The sequence below is a fragment of the Haliotis rubra genome, unplaced genomic scaffold (assembly GCF_003918875.1).
Source record: "Haliotis rubra isolate DU_JTF1 unplaced genomic scaffold, ASM391887v1 Scf61, whole genome shotgun sequence".
Lineage (NCBI taxonomy): Eukaryota > Metazoa > Mollusca > Gastropoda > Lepetellida > Haliotidae > Haliotis > Haliotis rubra.
The window spans coordinates 1,437,425-1,462,189 of NW_025767313.1; the positions used below are offsets into that span (position 1 = coordinate 1,437,425).

Sequence of the window (24,765 nt, forward strand, 5' to 3'; positions counted from 1 at the left end):
CCAAACAATCTAGTCCTTACAATCTAGGATTGATGTGACAATATTTAAAGTCGAGAATATGTTGTACAACATAGGTTTGTAGTTCGACAAGTTTACCGTACTGGACACCATGAAGACTATTTCAGATACACATGTACTTTCACAAAATGGTCCTCGATCACAATGTCTCACAAAACATTTGAAACTACATACACTGACACAACCAACAGAAACACCTAAGGACACATGACTTTGGACCCTAATTTAGGTTGCATGGACCAACCTGACCGACGACAGACAGCATCAGATTTATATATCTTGCCAGTTGGAATTTAAAAAACACATCTCACTTATTTTTTGTTGCTTAGGAATGCAGTTCTTCACATTACAAGTTACATTTCGTTTCTAATTTAAAAATGGAATTGCATGTGCATGACTACAGTTTTCTGTGGTTAACAAATTAATACTGAGAAGTTTTTCAGCAACTGAGCATCCATGATGAGTGTCAGTTGTACAAATGTCCATCCATTCACACCCCTACCATGCCCCACATCCCCCAGTAAATGGCCATTTGGAAATTTGAGTGAAGACATGGTGGTGGAGATTTAGATATTGCATCTACACGATAATGCAACCTCTGTTATTCTCTAAGGAATGAACAAATTGACTTCCCAAGCAGTGAAAATCAACAAATGTTTAACATCAGTACTAACAAATTATGATCAATAACTATATATTCCTTTAATATCAAACGTATTACAAAACCAGTTCATGAATACTGCTTTAAATTGCATAGTGAGTGTGAACGAATTAAGTTTTATGCAGCTTTTAGCAATATTCCAGCAATATCACGCCAGGCGGCACCAGAAATGAGTTTTACACATTGTACACGTGGGGAATCGAACCTGGGTCTTTGACGTGATGAGCTAACACTTTATCTACTAGGCTACCCCACCAGGGGATAACTAAGGATAACAATATATGGATGAACAACTTCTATATGACACTAGGAGTGACTGTAATAAAGAAATTGTTCATCCATATATTGTTATCCTTCCTCTGTGACCCAACTTCTAAATGCCCCTAAAAAAAGTTTGCAGGTATATAGTTAGGTCAAATGTACTTATCCACATAGGCAAAGAGACATTACTATTGATCATAACAGAATAAAATGGAAAATACACAATAATTTTATATTTCCAATAAACCTCATTATGAACCTTGTCATGAATGCTAAATCAACAAGAATTCGATAAAAAAAACACATGTTATATACAATCAGTTAAAATGAAAGTTGAAAACATTGTCTCTTTACCTTTCATCCAGATTATGTTAAATAAACTATCAACTGACATCAATAACAAAGTAATTTATGAGTACTAGTAACATCAACAACTCAAGGCAAGATACACATTTCTTTTTTGATTTAATGCCACAGCATTTGTGAGGTTAACCCTGGTGAAACAAACATGGCGACAATGTTGTACGCATAGCAATGTGTTTGCATGGAAGTCAAGCATGGGATGGAGACAAGGAAGAGGTGATGCAAAATGATTGGCTTTTGGGGGATGTTTGGGCTATTTAGCAACCTTACAAGATTATTAAACTCCTCAAGCACAATAAGTTCAATTACTATCAGCTGTGCAAGCATTAACCCTTCAACATATACATATAAAGAATATGTTCAATTATTTTAGTATCAATCTGACATTAACCATCATACTTAGAGATAAAATCACAGCTGTTGTTGAAAAGCTATATATTTTCAGATACACCAAAGTTCAGTGAGACTGATTTATTGAGAAACTTTCCATGATGATGTCCAGAACACAAATTCACTCCAGATAAGTCGGTAGGAAATGTTACTTAATAACACTACATTGTTATGTTTTCTCAAAATGTAGTATGTACAGTTATTTTCAAGATATGAGGGTTGATGGGGCCAGAATGAAGTTTTGAGCAGTTGTATTTCCATGTAAACATTACAGAGGCTATGAAAACTTTGCATGGTGATTTGTTGATTTATGATTTCCAAAGATCTCCAACATAATGTCCACACAATGTGTCTATGCATTCACCAGTGTTTTAAGTAAACATAATTTCTTAACCATTTCACTTCACCAGTTTCAAACTGACATAAAGTGCATAAACAGAAGCATCAATGATGTTAAGAAAACACTTGACATAAACTTCTTACTGGAAATGGTGGAAAGGTCGCAGGTCTGTTTCGGCTTTCACTTGTTGCAACAGCACATATACAGAAAATGTTTCCCCTTGTCACAACTTCAGTATGGAGTTCAGGCATTCACAAAGAAAGATTCCCCATGAGAATGAACTGGTGAACACTTATTATAGACGATTCCAATCATGTTGGCCACTTGATGACAATGTCTGTGCCCTCTACTTCCACACTCTCATAGACCCATTTACGATTACATCTACACTCAGATCCACATTTCTCAGATCCGCACTTGGAACAGGGGAAATGACAACCTGGACAGTCAACTTCTAGACAGTCACACAGATCCTTGCTGTTCTCAAACAAACGACCTGTCTCATCGTACAGCTGGTTCTTCCGAACACTGAAAATAAGAACAATCATAGATAACGTGGTTGTGTTCTTCACAGACAAAGAATTACTCTCTGACAGATTGTCAGATTGTTTAATTTTTTCATTTTGTTGTAGATACAGGATCCCATTCTAAGCAAGATATAACATGCGTGATGACAAGAACCCATGACTAAGGCAAATATTACACCATGTTCTACCGCACATTTCATTCTCTTAAATCTTCATTTAAAATACATTCTCTTCCAAGCAAGTCTGACATCCATCGCATAAGTAACATATATCTACTGTCATTATTGATTTTGGATCAGAGTATATGTATTATTGTAGCACCTTTCTCTGTAAATCCGTCGGTTCATCTTCCTCATTTCTCGTCCACTTCTTTCTGGGTCGAAGTCTTCCATGAATTTACCATGACCTCCTGACGGACCATATGACAACATCTTCAATTCTTTGCTGACACCCTACACAAAAAACAAAGATACTTGACAATGTGTCCTTTCCAAGAACACGTTACAGAAAACAGCGGCCACCTTTACCCTTGGGGCCACATTACTAATTGTGGTTGCAGCTGAAAAGATGAATATAATAATCAAAAACAGAGTTATATTGCCAAAATTGTGCCAATACATACTGCTATATACAGTAGACAAATGGGTAAGTTGGATTGAGATGCAGTCTGCTAGGGTTGGATCAAACCTAGTTTGTTATGAAGGCTCACAATAAAATGTATGGATGCAGACAGCCTACAAAACATACATTTTGAAAATATATTTCTCTTTTTAAAATCCAGATTGAATTTCCCACTGTATAAGTCAGGTGGCCAGAGGAGGTGCGTTTCCATAGAATCAAGCCTGTGAGTGGGTTAAAAGTTTCATTCAGGGTTTCATATTTCAGGCAGACTGTGAAAATGGATACCTCCCCACTCCCCTTGCCCCATGCTGTGCAGGGTTAGGGCTGTACACGTATTTGATGCTGACATCACCATACTGAAGATTTTATTTTCCGAAAATAAGTAAAATTTCATTTATGCTAATCAAATAAATATCTTTAGTCATCAAAATATGTAGTGAAAGGGTTGTCAGGACATTTACTATAAGGCACATGTTTATTCTAGTAGTAAATTCCAAGGTTAACCTTTGCCAGCCTCTTGCAAGGCACCCATAGCCGTTACAGTCCTGTCACATGTGGGCAGATAACATCTACACTGCTGAGGAGTAGCCAATGGGAGACTAATTGGAAACCCATGAGTTTATTTTAGGTTTGCACCCCGGCCTAAGAAAACTCACATCTTCATCTTCGTTTTTATCGCGGTCAGCTGAATCATCATTTCTTCTGCTGCTGTTACTATTGTCACTACTATTGCTTATCTCAGAGTGAAATTGTCTGCTGTCGGTGCTGTTTTGTTTAGTCTCTGTTTTTGGACTGTTAACCGTTCTTAGACGGGTTCTACCTTCCATTGTAAAATTAACCGGAAGTATACAAATTAGCAGGTTTATTCAAAATGTGTAGCCATTAATAACCCGAAACGAAATATAAATCCCGGAACTTCACAGAGGGAATGTGAATATAGCTTTATTTCTAAAAAGCGAAAACATTAAACAAAAACAAAAAAGCACACGACAGAATACGATGTAAAAAAGAAAGCCACTTTGGATATACCTTTTCCCAAAAACATTTTGCTATTACAGTTGATTTCGATTATATTGATGTTGTACGCGGCTTGTTTCATGCCGATTCTAGAATTATTGAAGCAATATTCCGATGGGAGACACCAGAAACAGGTTACCCACCCTTGTATAGGTTTTATTATTCATTCTATAGATGTCACTGAAACGCCGTAATATATGACCATAATCTATAAAATGTCTATTTACAAACGTTTTAACATGTACAATTCCCTCGCGCATATTCCTTATTTCATTTACAATCAACAGATTTGCGTTCAAAATATCAGAATGTTTGTGCAGATTTTCAAGAGCATCAACTGGTCCGCGTGTATTATGACATCTTATCCCACCCCAGGTGGTCTTTGGAACAGTCCATTTATAGCAGAAGATCCGATTATCTATATGAAAACAGTGACTCACGATGTAAGGTCCTCCTCTTGTGACATTGCTAATAACGATGCAAAAGAACACTCAAAGAACAGCGAGGACTGACTGAGTATGGTTCTACGCCGCCTTTAGCAATCTTCCAGCAATATCACGGCGGGGACACCAGAAATGGGCTTCACACATTGTACCCATGTAGGGATTCGAACCCGGGCCTTCGGCGTGACGAGCGAACGCTTTAACCACCAGGCTACCCCACCGCTCAGAACAGCGAGGAGGATCGGTGTACTGTATTTTATCGTTATATCTGATCATTTACTGAAAATCACACATGGAATCATATACAAATAATTCTTCACGTCCTTTTAAACAATTCGTTTGGGTTGTATACGTACTTGATTGGCCATATAATGGGATGCCGAGCAATATAAAGAAACATCATCATCATCATCATCATAATCGTCGAGAAAAGTATGCAGAATCCAGCATTTCCAATATAACACCATTGCCAACCATAATCTAGTGTATTGTAATAATGATATCGGCTAAGACTTAAATTGTCACGTTAGGCCTACCAGATGTGTTTCTCAGCAGAGACCATATAATAGATCTCTGTTCTCGGTGACTTAAAGTGAAAACAACAAGTGCTCTTTATAGATGGAAACTTTTCCTAACGCCTATGGCAAATTTATTTGAGAGAGGAATCGACCCATTACTGTACTACTCTCAATCCGAAATCTAAACAAATCACTAGACTGTAAACATTCGAGACGATGTCAGTGCGATACTGGTTGTGTTCGATAGACAAATAATGTGATGCTTTACGTTTGTTCATGAACCGTGTTTCAGCGATGTGGTAACAGCAGATGCATTGGTTCGGTAACTCTCAATGATGCAGGCAGTGAACTGAGTGAATATCACACTGCGAAAATGTCACCGTGTGTTTTTCGATTTTGACGTGAATTTTTTTTTTTTTTAGAGTTACAGTTAGAGAAATAAATACATGTTTACAACAGAATCTAAAAGCTCGCTTAGTTAAATATAGGCACCATTTACATTTCTAAAGTCTTGTTCATAGCGCCCGACTGTCCGTATTGTGACTGGATTGATTCTATATTGTATTTTGATAAACCCCAAAACATTTTGAGTGATGTTGGTGGTTGTAAATGCTTCATGTAAGAGAATTTAAGAGTAAAGTAATTATGCGATTTAAACTTTTATGGAGAAATTGTTGTCTGAAATGAAGTTGGTAGTTACAAACTTCCAACTTATACCATTAAATTGCATCGGTGGACAGATATATTAATATTAATTGTGAGTCGAATATCGATTTTCCTTCCCCATTCTTATTATTGGAGTAAGTATTCTTATTAATGAGTGAAGGAGACTCTCAACAACATTCCAACAATTTCACGGTGGGGGACAACATAGGTTTCATCAGGGATGCTCTACAACATAGTCTCTTATATAGTCTCCCTGGTTTCATGCACTGTACCCGTGTTGGAATTCGAACCCTGCTTCATTTCAACTACAACTTATCGAGATTTGTTTATATTGGTAGTTACAAGATAGCTAGATAATTAAAAATGTAATAGGTGTTCGGGCAACTGTGCCCATTTACACCTTGCCCACCATTACTAGTTCACACAAACAAATTGAAAATGAAATACTTTTCTATTTCTATTCTGAAAATGTATCGTCAAAACGCAACAAGAGCAGGTGCCTAAGATACCACAAAGGTTCTTCTGATTGGCTAGTTTTCCCCGTAATCAACCAATCAAAGGCAGTTACACACTGGTGACGATGTGACAACTATGGATAGGGATACACTGTACTGTTGGTGACATATATTTATGATAGATGAAAGTTTGTTTCTATTTACAATGGACATGGGAATATTGTAAGTATCCTGGACAATATTATCATTAGTTGTTTACCAAAATGAGGCCACTTTTGGTCTCATTTTCTCTTGGAAATTAGCGGAGACAGGAAGGCTGTCCGAGGCTAAGCTTCGAAGCGGAAGAGTTTTTCTTTCGATGATGGCACACAGTTGTACCTGTATATTCGCAGTATGTCGCTCACTTGCTATGACCCCGCCGTGTTCTCTAGCCGAGCAAACCAGGTAGAAACAACAGTGTCTCAGTGGGCCTGAAACAACAGGCCAAGTGACGTAACCGTTACTCAGCTGATCTGCAAACACTTGACTCACTAAATCGATTTGAAGGTATATTTCAGCTTTGTTTGTAAACAACACTGTCGGTTCGTTGTTGGATCAAACTTCACAATATGCAGTTTATGATGAAGGTAGGAATGTGTATCATTTGGTTGTTAGATAAAATAACTACAGGTTCAAAAATTATTCCCGGACGACGCGTTTGCCAAATATTCTCTTTCATTAATACGGCAGTTTACGTACTATGTCATTGTCATTGTGAAGTCAATGGTACTGTTTGAATGTATGGTTCATAAACAATGTTTATATGCCAATATTTGACATAACTGTATGTTTATTATATCAAACAAGCCTTCAAAAATGAAGTGTGTAGAGCTGATATTACCCAGTATAAAACATCATGCTACATTGTAGGTCATTTTGCTTCAAGCATGTTATGTCAACATTTTATGAAGTATAGCATGATTCATGATCTTGTAAAGGGGATGTTTCGTTAGGCTTTGCAGGTGCATATGAAAGGAAAGAGAAAGTTACCAAAAGCAGCAGCAGCCCTGACCACTGAAGTAAATGTTAATGAAACATCCTTAGATGGGAACAATAACATTATTAAGTTCATTATGAATGAAAATATTTGACAAAATTAGATATTCTAGCTAACATTTGAAACAAAGGCAGCTGTGTCTTTGAAATTTTGCTTTATGTTAAGGAATATGTATATTTGATATCAAAATATTGTCTAATTTGTTTTGTCAGTTGTGTAGTGTCTTGAGAGTATTTGTGCAAACATCAGGGTTTTACTTTGACCAACAAAACTAGGGATCAAGAAGACCCCTGATTACTAATTCTAAGGGTTCTTACAGGAAATATGAGGGCCCTTTAAGTAATATTATGGTGTAGTGTACTGCACCGTTTGATTTAGGGATGATTTTACAGGAACCTTATAAATATTTCTTGACAAGAATTTGGTACACTGCAGGGATTGGGATAGAGAACTATGACAATGGACCACTTTCAGGATTACTAGCCATTTTCTGAATTTAGAATGGGCCATTGCCCTTGTATCAATAGTAAACTTCAAAAGTTTAATGGGCCATTTTTTATTCTAATGTGCAAAATGGCCCATGGCCCCTGCCTTTCCCAATCCCTGCACTGAATGTTTTAAATTTCATGCATTCCTCAGGACGCAATATATATTTTTGCTCTGTGTCCATTATGTATGTTTGCGTGTACTGGATACACATTTCTGTAGTGAATTAAATGATGTAAACATGTATAATAATGTGTAGCCTATTATGTCCTTGATCATTCAGGCTATATTGCAGAATGCTAAATTTTATGAAGTTTATAGTGACACCAGTAAACCATTAATTAAACAATGGTGAAGGATAAGTCATGTTTGATGTATTGCAGTAATGAACTATTGGCAGTTGTTGGTGACTTGTGAGATTGTGGCAGACAGTTGGGAGTATACTGTCATATATTATTATAATACATGTACATCAAAGAACATCTATATGCTTCACTGCCTGAGTGGATTGTAGGAGAGGCAGTTAACAGGTTGTGTATAGAGAACACACAGCTGATCCAGGCTGACTATGTCTATCATGTCTGGTTACCCAGTATAGTTCAGGGCCTAGACTTTTTGAAGCTCTCTTAGTCCTAAGACAGTCGTAAGTGCCATACATGAACATTAACTTACAACTTTCTTAGTCGCTAAGAGAGCTTCGAAAATCTAGGCCCAGGCTTTCAGTGTGTTAAGTATATCTCAGATAATGAACGCATATTTTTACTGAATCTTTTTATGTTTTTTTATTGAATGTTTACAAACAAAGTAAATGAATATGTTTCCTCCTGAAATGTCAATAGATTGTATCCACATGTACATGATAGGATTACATCATGGTTTATAGAGTCACTATAAGTGTGGGAGAGTATATGAGTAAGACTGATCAGTGTTGACATAGACATGGTATGTGAGTATGAATATCAATACCTGCTATGTATATAGATAAATATGACAGTCACTGTTATTTGATTCCTGTGGAATAATTGTGAATTGTCTCGAAAGTTCACTCTCTATTTCATGTATTAGCAAAACAATTAGGTCACTAGATTACCTCTCAGCCATCCATCCCCTGTGTATCCCCAGATGATGAGATACTGAAATCTCATCTTGATATGACAGCATGACATGCAAAATGAGAATGTTTTTTAAACTGATAATTTCTTCTAATAAATCAACATATAGAACAAGTTAAATATTGTCAATATATATTTTACTTGAAAATCTTTACAGCATATAAACAGGCCAGACTTTCTGATATTCATGACAGATTTATTTGCAAAACATTCTGGATTGAAGTTGTGTTATGTTGTGAACCTTTCTGATAATCCTAAAGAATCGTCTACTCTATAATATATACCATGTGCAAGTTGTTTTTAACAACCCGTGAAGATCCGGGTTAGAATCGATCTTCAGCAACCAATGCTTGTTCTAATGGAATTGACTAATGGAATCAGGTGATCAGACTCGCTGCCTTGGGTGACATGTGTCATCGTATCCCAGTTGCGTAGATCGATGCTCATGCTGTCGATCACTGGACTGTCTGGTCCAGACTCGATTATTTACAGACTGCTGCCATATAGCTGGTATATTGCTGAGTGCGGCATAAAACTAAACTCACTCACTCAATCAAACAATGTTGCTAACATGGCTACAAAGCATGCATGAGCTGGAACACTGTACAGGGTTGTGCTCTGTGATAAAGGTAGAACAACTGTCCATGCTAATATAGGTATTGTTGTTCCAGGTAATGTTCACCACAACAGCAGGTCGAGGTAACTAAGGAGTTCATGTCGTTGCCATGGAACCAGACGAGGTCACTGTAGTTGGTAAGTGTATAAGTTTACATATATTAATGTCATATCATAACAACAGCCAGGAAAGTGAAGCAGCCTGTATCAGCTGCATAATAAGCTGTAAGGACAATCCACTGTTCGAATGAAGGGCCGGGATACTTCAAAGCATTCAGACAATGCAGAATGTATATTTTCTACTGCAAAACATTTTTAGCATTGTTAGGAAGTGACCTTCACCCTGACCTATTTGATGTGATACACCCACTTATACAATGTTAGGAACAGCTGATATGACCTTAACCTTTCACATGAAAGCTATCTGTGGATCAGGATATATCCTAGCTATTGTTGAAATGCTTTTGTTGAAAGAACTTAACAAGTAAAACCAGAAATGAAATCATTAATATGTATAAGGTTTAAGCAAGAGAGCAATTGTATATATGTGAAAAAAGACATAAACAGTTTGTACATATAGTTTAAAATCTGAAGGACTGAACTGTAGCTAAACCCAGACCAAATCTTCTGACAAAGATAAACTGTGGGGGTAAACAAAGTGATATTTGACTAAAGGTTAAGAGTTCATTATGTGTCAATGCCATTGGAAGAGTAGTGCTTTTGGTTTTTAAAAGCTTCTCAGTCTAAACACTGATGGGTTCGCATGGATTACAGTCTGTCCTGACTGATTCAAAAGTAAATAGTCAGTGATAATTACCAAACCATTCGACATGAAAAGACACAAGTGGTAAAATTATACCAACAATGATCTACAGTGAAACCTTGTTTGTCCGGAAACCCCATAATCCAGACGATAGCTGTTTACAGTTGAAGGAACAAACCTATGTTCCTATGAGGTTTTAGTTCAGATATTTCACTGGAAATGCTGTTGTCTTGATACATTGTCTAGAGATGCACAATAGATAGACGTGGTCACTAGTCGTTAAGTCCAAAATGAGTGAAAATGTAGAGGGACTAGTGGTTTAACCTAAATCCAATTAATTTTCATCAGCCAGTTGTCTGATACAAGCTGCAGACTAGACCAGTAGTGTCTGCCTCAGTTCACTGTAGCTTTTTTTAGGCCAAACAAAAATACCTGTTGTGGTTAAGATTACACCTCTTTAAAATTTAGGGTAGGTAGGAATTCTTTTCCTTTTTTCACATTTTGTTTTAGAAGTAAAGTACGAACAAATAACACATTTATCAATGTGTAATTGTTTATTCAGTCAAGCTTGCGGCCATAATGTCAACTTTCTCTGTCAGAATGACCAATATCCGTTGGTGCCAGGAAAAAACAATGGTATCTGAAAGCTTACTTTATTCATACCTCTTTAAAGAACTAGGGTCTGCACCAGAATTCAAGGGTCGGTCGGGTAGTCGGAACCACAACTTCTATTTTTTTAGGCCTTACTGTGGTATTGTGACTTGCAAATTATTGCTGAATAGCCAGTATTTTTACAGGTGGCCACAGGTGTACAGTTCAATCATTTGTAATTTCTGTATGAACTTGGTTGGAGGCAGTGTACTGAATGTACTGAATGGGCATAAGTTGCATATGACCAAAACTCATCAAAAACTGTATTCATCTGGAATTAATCACTGTAATTATAATCATTTATTATATCTAATAAGAATAATTTAATAAAAGGTTGAACCAGTGAAGCAGAGACACTGTGAAATGGTGAAATATTTCCTAATTATTGATTACCAGAAAGTTTGACAGTCATATGTATCATTATCTGATTCGATACCCTACAGGGGCAGTGGGGTAGCCCAGTGGTTAAAGCATTCACTCGTCATGCTGAAGACCCGGGTTCTATTCCCCACATGGGTACATTGTGTGAGGCCCATTTCTGGTGTCCCCCGCCATGATATTTGGAATATTGCTGAAAGCAGTGTAAAACCAAACTCACTCACTCAATACCCTACATGGGTACAATTTGTGAAGTCCATTTCTTGCGTCTTTCACAGGCATATTGCAGCGAAAAAGTACTCTTTCTCACTCACTCGCTCACTCCTGTGAGACATGGAGAAATTCATGCAAAAATATACCATATTGATTATCACAAAATCCAGAGGGACGTAATGATAGCACAATGTATTGATACATGAGGTGGACACACCTAGTGGATTCATTCTTCAATACTGTTCATGACCGTTAATTATTCTGTTTTTGATATTATGAATAGAGTTTTCAACCCTGTGTATTGATGTCTTTCTAGTAATACATTTCAGAACTGTTTCCATGGAGTCTACTAGTGGCCATGTGTGTTACAAGTACTATTTATTCATTTGCTAATTAATGTCTCAAGACAATATCTGGAAATGTTCTCATGAAGAGAACCTAGCAGTACCTCATTAGTGAAACACTCACTTGATTACTGTCATTGTCTGTGAGGGGCAGAATGAGCTGAGGAGGGACTGGAATTTGTTCAGCAAGGATGTCACTGTTGCAGTCAATCAACTTGGTCTAGCAGTACTGGCTAAAATTACTTTGCCAATTAATCAAGGACAGATCCTGATGATGTGACCAGTGTGATAGTTACTGTCTTTGTTCCATTCAAGAAACAATTTGATGAATTACCTATCTTCAGTTTGTTCAGAATTCTGATTGTGTATCACTCAGTCTGATTGTAGTTGTGTATCACTCAGGTATATAATGGTCTCACTCACTACAGACAAATGATACACTACTTGAGCTACTTTATCTGTTACCTGGAAGCCTGTGCCCACTATCTTGTAGTAGTTCCGATGTAAGTAAAATCCTACCCATGAAGATCCCGGTCAGAACTGGTCTTCAGCAACCCATGCTTGTTGTAAGAAGCGACTAATGGGTTTGGGTGGTCAGACTCGTTTACTTGGTTGACATAAGTCATTGTATCCCAATTGTGTTGATCGATGCTCATGATGTTGACCACTGGATTGTCTGGTCAAGACTTGATTATTTACAGACTGCCACAGTAAGGTTGGAATATTGCTAGGTGCAGCATTAAACAATAAAGAAACCAAGTTGCATCCACTTAATTAACTCCAAAAGAGAAGTTTTTATCAGACTCAGGGAATTTTGAAACGTGTAATTAGACGTTGGGGATTTGTTTGATCTTCTGAATCATATGACCACGTCTGGCAAGTGCCTGGTGTATGTCTTCAGAGAACAAAGTACATTTATTCTGTTACGCTAATCTATTGTTGATGTAATGGTACACTGATGATCATTCAGAATATTTCCCAAGTTGATGTCGGATTCCCCACTTTCATTTTGTATTCATTTTGCACTCTGTTGAACATAGATCCATCAGATAGACAAGCTTCCCATTGTCTGTTGGGTAGTAGGAACGTATGTGTATTATGATAATGCCCTGTTAACATGGCCTTGTCTTTATATCACGGTTACTCCAATAAGGTCATACACTGTGCGGTCACAATCATTATATCCAGTGCTAAGTGTACAGCTCGGGGCTGTGGGCCTTGAGTGCATGTACATGACTTGTGTGATTTCTGACATGGTTGAACTTCATGTATAGGATTGGGATAATCAGGAAGAGTCTCTTAAGTTGAGACAAATGATTTATCAATGTTTAATAAGACCTGTTACTTGTGTAACCTGTATGTACAGACAAGTGTAGGTTACCTTTGACTCCTGTATTATACATTATTGCTGGTCAGTGAAGCATGGAAGGACTGTTACTACCAGGCAATAAAACTGTAACAGGTGACAGATGGTATAAATCATAAATCTGAAGGATTTTATACCTTGGACAGGTGTGGAAACTCGTGGTTTATGCTGCTCAATCCAGTGTGCATCTTGTGGCATTAAGAATGTTTCTTTTCTATAAAGGATGGTGTTTCAACCTGAAATGAAATTTGTTTTCCAAGTTTTCCAGGTTTACCAGTGTCCTAAGTTTCTACTTTAACCATGATCAGAGAAACATAGGACATGTCATGGTTCAAGTGACATCCTCCATGTTCACACTCGGCCAAACAAGCTTGATCAGTTTCTGGAAATTGAAATCTAACAAAACATTTAGCTTGTGTTACGAAATTTATTGTCAATGAAGAAGGCCTGTCTGTCTTCTTACTGTTCTTTCAAAAAGCAGCATGTAAATATTTTTGTTTGTAAATTTAAGACTTTTCTGTATAAAGTGAAGAAGAATCTTTGAAAGCAACAGGTTTTTTCAAACAATACCTACAGACCTTTTCAACCCATATCTAGAGTTCTCTACATATATATGAATCCTATTGGATGTTTAAGACAGGATTGTTTCAGATTCTACCAAGAATATTTCATTTTATGTTTTTGAATCGAAGGCAGTCCCACCTGTTAGGTTTGATGTGGTGTACAGGGATTGGGATAGAGAACTTTGACAATGGGCCATTTTCAGGATTATTAGCCATTTTTTTAATTTAGAATGGGACACAGCCCTTGTATCAATAGTAAACTTATTTTAATGGGCCATTTCTTATTCTAATGTGCAAAATGGCCCATGGCCCCTGCCTTTCCCAATCCCTGGGTGTGGTACATTATACTTTTGTATAATTCCCTCCTCTATTACTGCATATTGTCAGTGGAAATCTATAAAACGGTTGAGCAATTGCATGAGCAAAGACTAAAGTATTTGTTTTTGCCTACTTCGATTAAATATTGATATATTTCTGATCAGTTAATTTTAATAACATGAAGAGATATTTAATGTTTGAAATGGATAATCGATTAAATTCCTGTATTGCCAAGTGTTGTCACAGAATAGTGATGTGGTGCTGTGAAAGTAGTTGTTGTGCTGCTGCCATGTCTACTTCCCAAACAGAACATTGTGAGTACATGGAAGATTTATATTGACCTGATATCCTGGACAATACTGTCTTCCATGGGGAATGTAGGCAGGACCCAGGAGGGGCTGTAGCAGGAAGACAATCACCAATAAGTATGGGGAATGTAGGCAGGACCTAGGAGGGGCTGTAGCAGGAAGACAATCACCAATAAGTCTTCGTCTCATGCACAATTCTGTTGTAGAAGAAAGGCAGTGTTTGTGAACAGCGAGTAAAAAGACAGACAGAAGAAACAATAGATGACTAGCACTTCATTCGAACTTATCATTGTTTTGAGTTGAATACATTGACCTGACAAGAGGGATGGCCGCGTAACAATACAATCTGCCCAACATCAGCATTCCCGACAGGTCATTATTGTGTGTAATCAGAACAAATGGTGCTCATTAGCTGTCTGATGTCAGGAAAGGGCTGGGACAGTGTACAGATAATCTTTGGGTGGGACTGTCAGACCTGCTTGTTTATAGGTCAGGTGAGCCCAGCCATGATTAGTCACAAATAATCCAACAGCGTTTGGCATGCTCTCAGGAGAAAGTCACCATGTGTATCAACTGATTGAGAAACAGCTGGAATGACGCCAAATGTTATTTTCTTCATGTGTGTCGTTGTCAATATAAGGAATAAAGTTAATTATGTGACTGTGAACTATAATTATAACTAATGGAAGATTTAGGGATAAAGGAAACAAACTCCATACTGTTTCTTTGTAATTGGATTGTAATTAGTCATGTTCTGTTGTGTAAGAAAATCTGTATTATTAATTCTCATAAGAAAATAATTTCAGTTGTTTTTTGCAATAAAATATAGCTTGTGATTTATGTCATTGACAGTGCCATGCAGTGTTGCTTCTCAGCGGATGTTTCAGTCCTCAGATGAAGTAACCACTACTTTTGTTAGTAGTCTACCTGTCAGGAAGGGTGTATACATCCATCACAGCATAGAAGATGTATCATACCTGTATCATGAACAGTCTCATACCTGTATCATGAACGGTCACATACCTGTATCATGAACAGTCACATACCTGTATCAAGAACAGTCACATACCTGTATCATGAACAGTCTCATACCTGTATCATGAACGGTCACATACCTGTATCATGAACAGTCACATACCTGTATCAAGAACAGTCACATACCTGTATCATGAACAGTCTCATACCTGTATCATGAACAGTCACATACCTGTATCATGAACGGTCACATACCTGTATCATGAACAGTCACATACCTGTATCATGAACAGTCTCATACCTGTATCAAGAACAGTCACATACCTGTATCATGAACAGTCTCATACCTGTATCAAGAACAGTCACATACCTGTATCATGAACAGTCTCATACCTGTATCATGAACAGTCTCATACCTGTATCATGAACAGTCACATACCTGTATCATGAACAGTCACATACCTGTATCAAGAACAGTCACATACCTGTATCATGAACAGTCTCATACCTGTATCATGAACAGTCACATACCTGTATCATGAACGGTCACATACCTGTAGTGATCATACCTGTAACGGTCACATACCTGTATCATGAACAGTCACATACCTGTATCAAGAACAGTCACATACCTGTATCATGAACAGTCTCATACCTGTATCATGAACAGTCACATACCTGTATCATGAACGGTCACATACCTGTATCATGAACAAAGTCACACATTTCTTTTGCTCTACTCATATGTGATGGCAGATGTGATGGGAGTTTCTCAAATAGAACATAGTAAATGTTTACCTGATTGTGTTGCTGTAGTAGAATCAAGATACAAATACAATAACATGTCAGGTTCCAGTATAGTAAGTGATTGTTGTGATCACTTCACAAGATGGTTATTGTAACTACTTGTCAAGAAGAAGGCTCAAAATAACAAAACTTACATCAAAACAGATTTGATAAATCGGTTTGTCCGACTATTACCTACAAATACACATTGACCTACCTACTCAAATTATGACAAAGTGTTATTGTTTGGGGGTGGAGTTGGAAACGATACTGCATGATGTAGGTTAGAGGAACATCTCTATCACGTCAGTAGACCCTATTGACCCGGCCCTCATGGTGGAGGCTTGAGTGTATCAGTGTGGCGTGATGTTTGATGTACAGTAATCCGAACCCACTAATCCCACCCAGATGGAGAAGCTCTTGTACTGTTATCTTCAGCAGCTTAAGTATGTCAAGTAGACCAGGCAGTAGGCTGTCATAGCTTTCTGGTCATCTGTGTAATCAGTTACTGATATGAAGCAGTGACTGGTAGATATTATGATTGGTAGATTAATATTTCTTTTGAACACTTGACACATGAGGATTATTAGAATTCTGGATGCCTGTTTGAGAATGTACAAGAAGAGAATTGTCCTGGATTCCAAATTATGTGTAATTGCCAAGCAAAATGGAGAAATCATATTGTTTGATCATTGGATTTAAGTAGTTAAGTGCTTTGTTTTAAGAGTTCATTGGTATTGTCATCAGTGAGGTACAAGTTACTGCCTCAAAGCTATAATGTTAGTCACACAACTATACTGACATGAATCGGTACATTTTAATGCAACCTTAGTCTCAATGCAGGTATTTACTGCAGAGTGCTGAATATCAGGTTCTGAGCAGCACTGGGTGCATCTCTGACAGGTTTTAAAGTGAACATGTTGACGTGTCTGCAGGGCGGTGTTAACTGGGAAACAAGTCAAGCAACCACTTTACTATTCTCTAGGTTAGTAGGCCGTGATTTGACTACCAGCTTCAACAAACATTGCTCATCTGCACTCCTTTGATTTGTGAGTTGGATGTCTCATTTGGACACTCTCGTGCAGCGAAACAGTGCTCGCACAAAATGAAAAGGGTCTGATTAGCTGCCTTTTCTGCTTGTGAATCATTGTTTGAACACCAGTTGAATGTGCAGTCCTGACGTTACGTTTTGGAGACCTGTAAAGATTGTGCTGTATGTTGTATAGAATACTATTAGTTTGTGATTGATGTGTCATGTGAAGAAAGGGCTTTCAGTTGGGCTTACACAGAAGGTATTATTCTGAAGACCACTGCCTGTGAGACCATTCATACCATCAGACTGAATAAGTGTTTTGGGGGTATCAGTACATCGTTGTCATGTCGAACCTTTTTGCCGAATTGAGTGAGTTTAGTTTTACATGGAACACAGCAATTTTCCAGCTGTATGGTGGCGGTCTGTAAATAATCGAGTCTGGACCAGACAATCTAGTGATCAACAGCATGAGCATTGATCTACACAATTGGGATACGATGACATTTGTCAACCAAGTCAACGAACCTGACCACCCGATCCCATTAGTAACCTCTTACGACAAGCATGGGTTACTGAAGATCAATTATAACCCGGATTTTCACGGGTCTTTTTGCCAGAACTATGGCCACACCTGTGGGTGTGTACTGAAATGATGATCATCTTTGACCTGTATTACTTCAGGCTTTGCTTTCAAAGTAATGTTGGGATTGGGTTGTAATCTCATGGTTCATTACCACCGATCAATCATCCCAAAAAATTGGTTAGCGTCATTTTATATATTTTTCTGCTCTAGTTGTTAATGTAGATAAAAACAAAGAGAAATACATGTGGTTCTCAATTTCTTTGTTACTTTGAGAGTAAGGAATCTGGGCACGAGGCTAAACAGATCATTATGAAATTCGCCAAAACTGACTATTATAAGCTTACTTAGATTATGTATGGCATGATTCGTATCTGAATCATTTTTGGACAGTTTTGTTTTTGTCTTGTTAGTTTGTTGTTTTGCAATGAATCCAACATGTTCCTAAAACTTGGAGCAAATGCTATGGCCTGCATAACTGGATTTAATGTCCGCCACTTTTATTGCTGGTTTACTCTCAATGCACGTACTAGCATGTGGAATGAAACCAAACTTCGCTTAATAGTAAATATGTCGGTTGAAATGGAAATAGATAATACAGAGACATATGAAACTCTCTGAACCTGCTGTTCTCCATGTTTTGCCATATAAATTAGTGATACTATGAATCTATGCTAGTATATGTAAATCAGGTTTGACAGATACGTACATATATTTTTCAGAAAATATGTAATGCAGGACTGAATACCTATTATATTTTGTTGCTTTGTAATCTGGTTTCACCATCTGACGATGAGATAACTACAAACTTTAGCAGCAAGACGAACTTGTACTGCTTATGAAATTGAAATGTAATAACACACACAAAAACAACCTTGTGAAAATACTGTTCATCCCAAAAAGTGTTCCAAAATCATTTGTGTTCGATTATGAGAAAACGTGATCGATTGCTTGGTCGTTTGGTCATTGATCGATTATTTCAATTAATTGGCACGCCACTATTCCACAGTTGTGAGTACATTAACTACGGGATTTCTCTACATAATAATCTGATACTAAAATAATGATTGTCTGTGATTATGTATTTGCTTAAATATCCTTGACATAAGTAAATGGCATGGCATTGTTCTCAGCTGAGGAGTATTTCTGGTTTTGCGATGATTATGTCTCTATATTTTATATAAACTGAAGAAACTTATGTGCATCTGTCGAGCAGTTAAGTAAACTGTACTGAATACAACATAAAAGTGTCACAACAGAAAGCATTTATCACAGTGTATGTGTAACAGAGGTCATCCACAGCCAGAATGGACCCCGCCTGATGATGTGTCTGTCCTAAGGCAAAGTTAACCATTGCTCTTCAGGGATGGGTCATCAGTCACTGGGGTCAGGTCAGGGGTCAGGGGTGATTGGAGTGAGGTGTGTGTGGAGGTACAGAGCAGCCTGTGACAGTCTGTGACAGATGCACTGCTTGCTGGGATAACTGACACACAGTTGGGTTGTTTTATGGCAGGCCTTCGACAAACTGGGCTGCCCCCATAAGCATGGTGGCTCATAAGTCATACTTAAATGTACCGATTGTGTTGTAGTAATACACTTGTCAACACTTGTTTGAACTTACCATTAGCATTGATATATTGACATAGAAAGTCTACATGGCCCGGGTTGGTAGTGGTTCTTGGCAAGGGGTTCACACCATGGATATAGTTGTGGACACAATGTAATGTTTAAACTCTGTTATGTTTTTGTTCAATTTTCTAAACATTACATTAGTACCAAATGACCAATATATACATGCATGTACTTATTTACAAGAAAACTTTATTCGATCAGCTTTCATGGATTTTTTTATTCATACATATATAATATGTATGCTATATTTTAATTTATAAGCAACAAGTATGTTATGTTTTCAAGCCTATTCAGTGAGTGATGCTTCATGTACAAAACAAATTTGTAACCAAAAACGATGAATATAAAGAAATAACAAAATCACTAAATACATGTAAATGGAAGATGTCAATTCAGATTTTTCCCAAAGTCTTCACAAGGGTGAAATATGAAGTACATTTATAGTTTCTAAAATCCAGGTTTCAATTTCTTCCCACAAGGAAACTGTCAGTGATTCATGTGGACCACTTTATCATGAAATTTGAAACATGGAATGAGTCATGTAAGAGATTTACTTTGTCAGGTGAATACTGGGCACTGATAACAACCTGTCAGCAGGTTCCCATGATGTCTGAGAGCCTCCTACAAGTGGCCTCATTTCACTGCAGCAGAGCACTGTTTTTCTAAACTGATGTCTGTCATGTTCAGGAGATCAGCCAACAACTCCTTTCCCAGCTAAATTCTGTTTTGGGACACAATTTGGAACTTGTGGCATCATGACTAACACTGAGGAGTACAATATAATGGTTATTACCTGAATCAAAATATGGTTTCTAAACCTGAAACAATTAGGTAGACCTATTGAAATAAATATGAAATTGAATGCTAGTAATATCCACTTAGGTACAAAAGAATATGGATGTTTGAAATAATTAATGTCATATAAACCATGTAAACTGAAGCATGTGCGTTCATTTCATCTGATAGTGCAATAAGATGGATACAATGTACAATCAATTCTATCCATGTTTGGAAAGGTTCCTTCACTCAGTTTTGAATCAAACACAGGTCATAACATACATATTTTTGGCCTACAAATTACAGGGTCATTTGAGATCATAAACAGATTTGCAAGTACAGTATTGACCAAAGTCCTGTGACTATGTTATAATGTACTATGTACAGTGTACTATATATGTGTGCAGGCGTGTGTGCAAGTATGCATGCATACTTTACAGTGTGTTACAGTATGATATACAATATGATACAGCTTGTACACAATGTTACAGTATGATATACAATATGATACACCTTGTACACAATGTTACAGTATGATATGCAATATGATACAGCTTGTACACAATGTTACAATATGATATGCAATATGATACACCTTGTACACAATGTTACAGTATGATATGCAATATGATACAGCTTGTACACAATGTTACAGTATGATATACAATATGATACAGCTTGTACACAATGTTACAGTATGATATGCAAAATGATACACCTTGTACACAATGTTACAGTATGATATGCAATATGATACAGCTTGTACACAATGTTACTTGTACAATATGATATGCAATATGATAAACCTTGTACACAATGTTACAGTATGATATACAATATGATACACCTTGTACACAATGTTACAGTATGATATACAATATGATACACCTTGTACACAATGTTACAGTATGATATACAATATGATACACCTTGTACACAATGTTACAGTATGATATGCAATATGATACACCTTGTACACAATGTTACAGTATGATATGCAATATGATACAGCTTGTACACAATGTTACAGTATGATATGCAATATGATACACCTTGTACACAATGTTACAGTATGATATGCAATATGATACACCTTGTACACAATGTTACAGTATGATATACAATATGATACACCTTGTACACAATGTTACAGTATGATATACAATATGATACACCTTGTACACAATGTTACAGTATGATATACAATATGATACAGCTTGTACACAATGTTACAGTATGATATGCAATATGATACAGCTTGTACACAATGTTACAGTATGATATACAATATGATACACCTTGTACACAATGTTACAGTATGATATACAATATGATACACCTTGTACATAATACAGTATGATATACAATATGATACACCTTGTACACAATGTTACAGCATGATATACAATATGATACACCTTGTACAACAATGTTACAGTATGATATACAATATGATACACCTTGTACACAATGTTACAGTATGATATACAATATGATACACCTTGTACACAATGTTACAGTATGATATACAATATGATACACCTTGTACACAATGTTACAGTATGATATACAATATGATACACCTTGTACACAATGTTACAGTATGATATACAATATGATACACCTTGTACACAATGTTACAGTATGATATGCAATATGATACACCTTGTACACAATGTTACAGTATGATATGCAATATGATATACCTTGTACACAATGTTACAGTATGATATGCAATATGATACACCTTGTACACAATGTTACAGTATGATATACAATATGATAAACCTTGTACACAATGTTACAGTATGATATACAATATGATACACCTTGTACACAATGTTACAGTATGATATACAATATGATACACCTTGTACACAATGTTACAGTATGATATACAATATGATACACCTTGTACACAATGTTACAGTATGATATACAATATGATACACCTTGTACACAATGTTACACAATATGATACACCTTGTACACAATGTTACAGTATGATATACAATATGATACACCTTGTACACAATGTTACAGTATGATATACAATATGATACACCTTGTACACAATGTTACAGTATGATATACAATATGATACACCTTGTACACAATGTTACAATATGATTCAGTATGTTATGATATGGTTATATGTTTTTAAATATATTGCATTATGATACACTGTTATAATAGTATGTACAATGATACAGTATGATATACAATATGATACACCTTGTACACAATGTTACAGTATGATACACAATGTTACTGATCAGACAGTTATGTGATAACATATGATATGCAACATGATACACCTTGTACACAATGTTACAGTATGATACAATATGATACACCTTGTACACAATGTTACAGTATGATATACAATATGATAGACCTTGTACACAATGTTACAGTATGATATACAATATGATACACCTTGTACACAATGTTACAGTATGTGATACAATACTATACAATATGCTGATGTTTATATATGTTACAGTGTTACAGTATGATACAATATGATTACACCTTGTACACAATGTGACACAATATGATACAATATGCTGATGTTTATATACAGTCATGATATACAATATGATACAGTGTGTTAAAGTCAGACAGTTATGTGATACACATACTATACAACATGTTACTGATGTATTATATATTTGTCAGTGTTACAGTATGATTCAGTGTGTTAGTGAGATGGTTATATGTTTTACAATACTATTGCAACATGCTACATGTTTATAATAGTATGTCAAGTGTTACAGTATGATCCTTGGTCTGTCCACAGTGTGGAAGATCAGGGTGTAATCTGTTATGTGCATTCCAACAAAACATGTTAAAATACTTGCTGTGATGCCTGGCACTATACATTATGGGACAAAACAATGATTTGTGTAGTGATACAGTTGTGTTACAGTCAGCAATATTCCAGCTATATGATAACTGTACTAATCCAGTCTGGACCAGACAATGTCTAGTGATCAACAGTCAGTGTTGATCAGTAACTGGGATTGAGACATGTGTCAACCAAGTCAATGAGTCTGACCACCAGATTCCATCAAAAAGTCAGTGGTATTAGTTGAGGCTAGTACAAACAGTCACATGCAACATGCATACAGGTGTTATAGAAGGGCAGTAACTTTGAATGTGATGGTAATCCCCATTTCACCTGTTCTGCACTTTAAATGTTATTAACACTATGTTTGAGTGTGATACAGTGTGTTACAGTGTGTTACAGTCAGACAGTTATATGATAACATACTATATAATATGCTGATGTTTATATATTTGTCAGTGTTACAGTATGATACAGTGTGTTACAGTCAGACAGTTATGTGATACAATACTATACAATATGCTGATGTTTATATATTTGTCAGTGTTACAGTATGATACAGTATGATACAGTGTGTTACAGTCAGACAGTTATGTGATAAAATACTATACAATATGCTGATGTTTATATATTTGTCAGTGTTCTATTTGCTTTGTTTCAGTCCATGGGGCTCGAGGTTTACAGGGGAAAAAGCCAGGTAAGATACTGAATTCTAAAATACGATGATGACTCTAGCATGTTAGTACCGCTATGTCTGCCTCAGGTATGATGACGATCCTAGAACTGTCTGTGGCAGTGTAAGCCAGACTAATAGTATAGCTGTGGATTTCTGCTGAGTCAGACTCCATTGTGCCCCATTATATTAGCAGTATCTGCTGTTTGACAACTAGTCATGAGTGTCACAAGAGTTAATATCTGATCAAACTCTGCTGTGAGATGTGTGTAGAAGTGCCATGTAGACCTAGTGAACTGTGTCTCATGGGTGTGAGTGAGTTTAGTTTTACGCCACACTCTGCAATATTCCAGCTATATGGAGGCGGTCTGAAAATAATCGAGTCTGGACCAGACAATCCAGTGATCAACAGCCTGAGCATCGATCTACGCAATTTGGATACGATGACATGTGTCAACCAAGTCAGCGAGCCTGACCACTCGATCACATTAGTTGCCTCATACGACAAGCATGTGTTACTGAAGACCAGTTCTAACCCGGTGTAGCAGGCCATTTGTTCCCCGGTCTAAACTTTCCCTGGGCAGAATCTGGCCTAGGCAAAACTTCCCCGGGAGGTTTTGTCCTAGGATATTCTTACCCCGTGGAAAGTTTGGGCTAGGCTAAAGTTTCCCCCCTAGGCCAAACTTTCCCCCCTGTTTAAACTAGGATATTTTGTTCTGTTTTCTATGAAAAGTGGGAATATTCTGGCCTAGCTAGGCTACTTCTTCCCCACCCTTGCACTTATATTTTGGTACACATTTTTTCAACACCACATGTTCATCACTCTCAACCATAAGTTGTTAATAAGCATGACATGTAGCTCCACTTTCACAGGATGAGGGGTCATTAAATATTTCATAATTTTATGGAACTGTTACAGGAAAGACATTTTTCTTGTATATAAGAGAAAACATTTGTTTTTTATATCAAAATTCAGCTTGAAAATCATTGAACATCTACCAGGAATGGGAAAAAGGTCTATACTT

General features: G+C 36.8%; 2 protein-coding genes across 2 annotated transcripts in view; one reads left to right on the forward strand and one right to left on the reverse strand.

The window, feature by feature from the left end:
- Positions 1-992: 992 nt before the first annotated feature.
- LOC124255783 (ARL14 effector protein-like) lies at positions 993-4,033 on the reverse strand. The gene is made up of 3 exons (XM_046689701.1): positions 3,838-4,033; positions 2,882-3,012; positions 993-2,561 (listed from the first exon to the last, which is right to left on the reverse strand). The coding sequence occupies exons 1-3, from the start codon at positions 4,006-4,008 to the stop codon at positions 2,345-2,347; spliced, it is 519 nt and encodes a 172-aa protein (XP_046545657.1). The 5' UTR covers positions 4,009-4,033; the 3' UTR covers positions 993-2,344.
- Positions 4,034-6,405: 2,372 nt separating this feature from the next.
- The window catches only part of LOC124255768, a 31,707-nt gene continuing 13,347 nt past the window's right edge, over positions 6,406-24,765 (forward strand). The window contains exons 1-3 of the mRNA XM_046689677.1: positions 6,406-6,502; positions 9,586-9,667; positions 23,729-23,764. Of these exons, the coding sequence (XP_046545633.1) occupies positions 9,640-9,667; positions 23,729-23,764 (64 nt within the window). The 5' untranslated portion in view covers positions 6,406-6,502; positions 9,586-9,639. The remainder of the gene's footprint in view (positions 6,503-9,585; positions 9,668-23,728; positions 23,765-24,765) is intronic.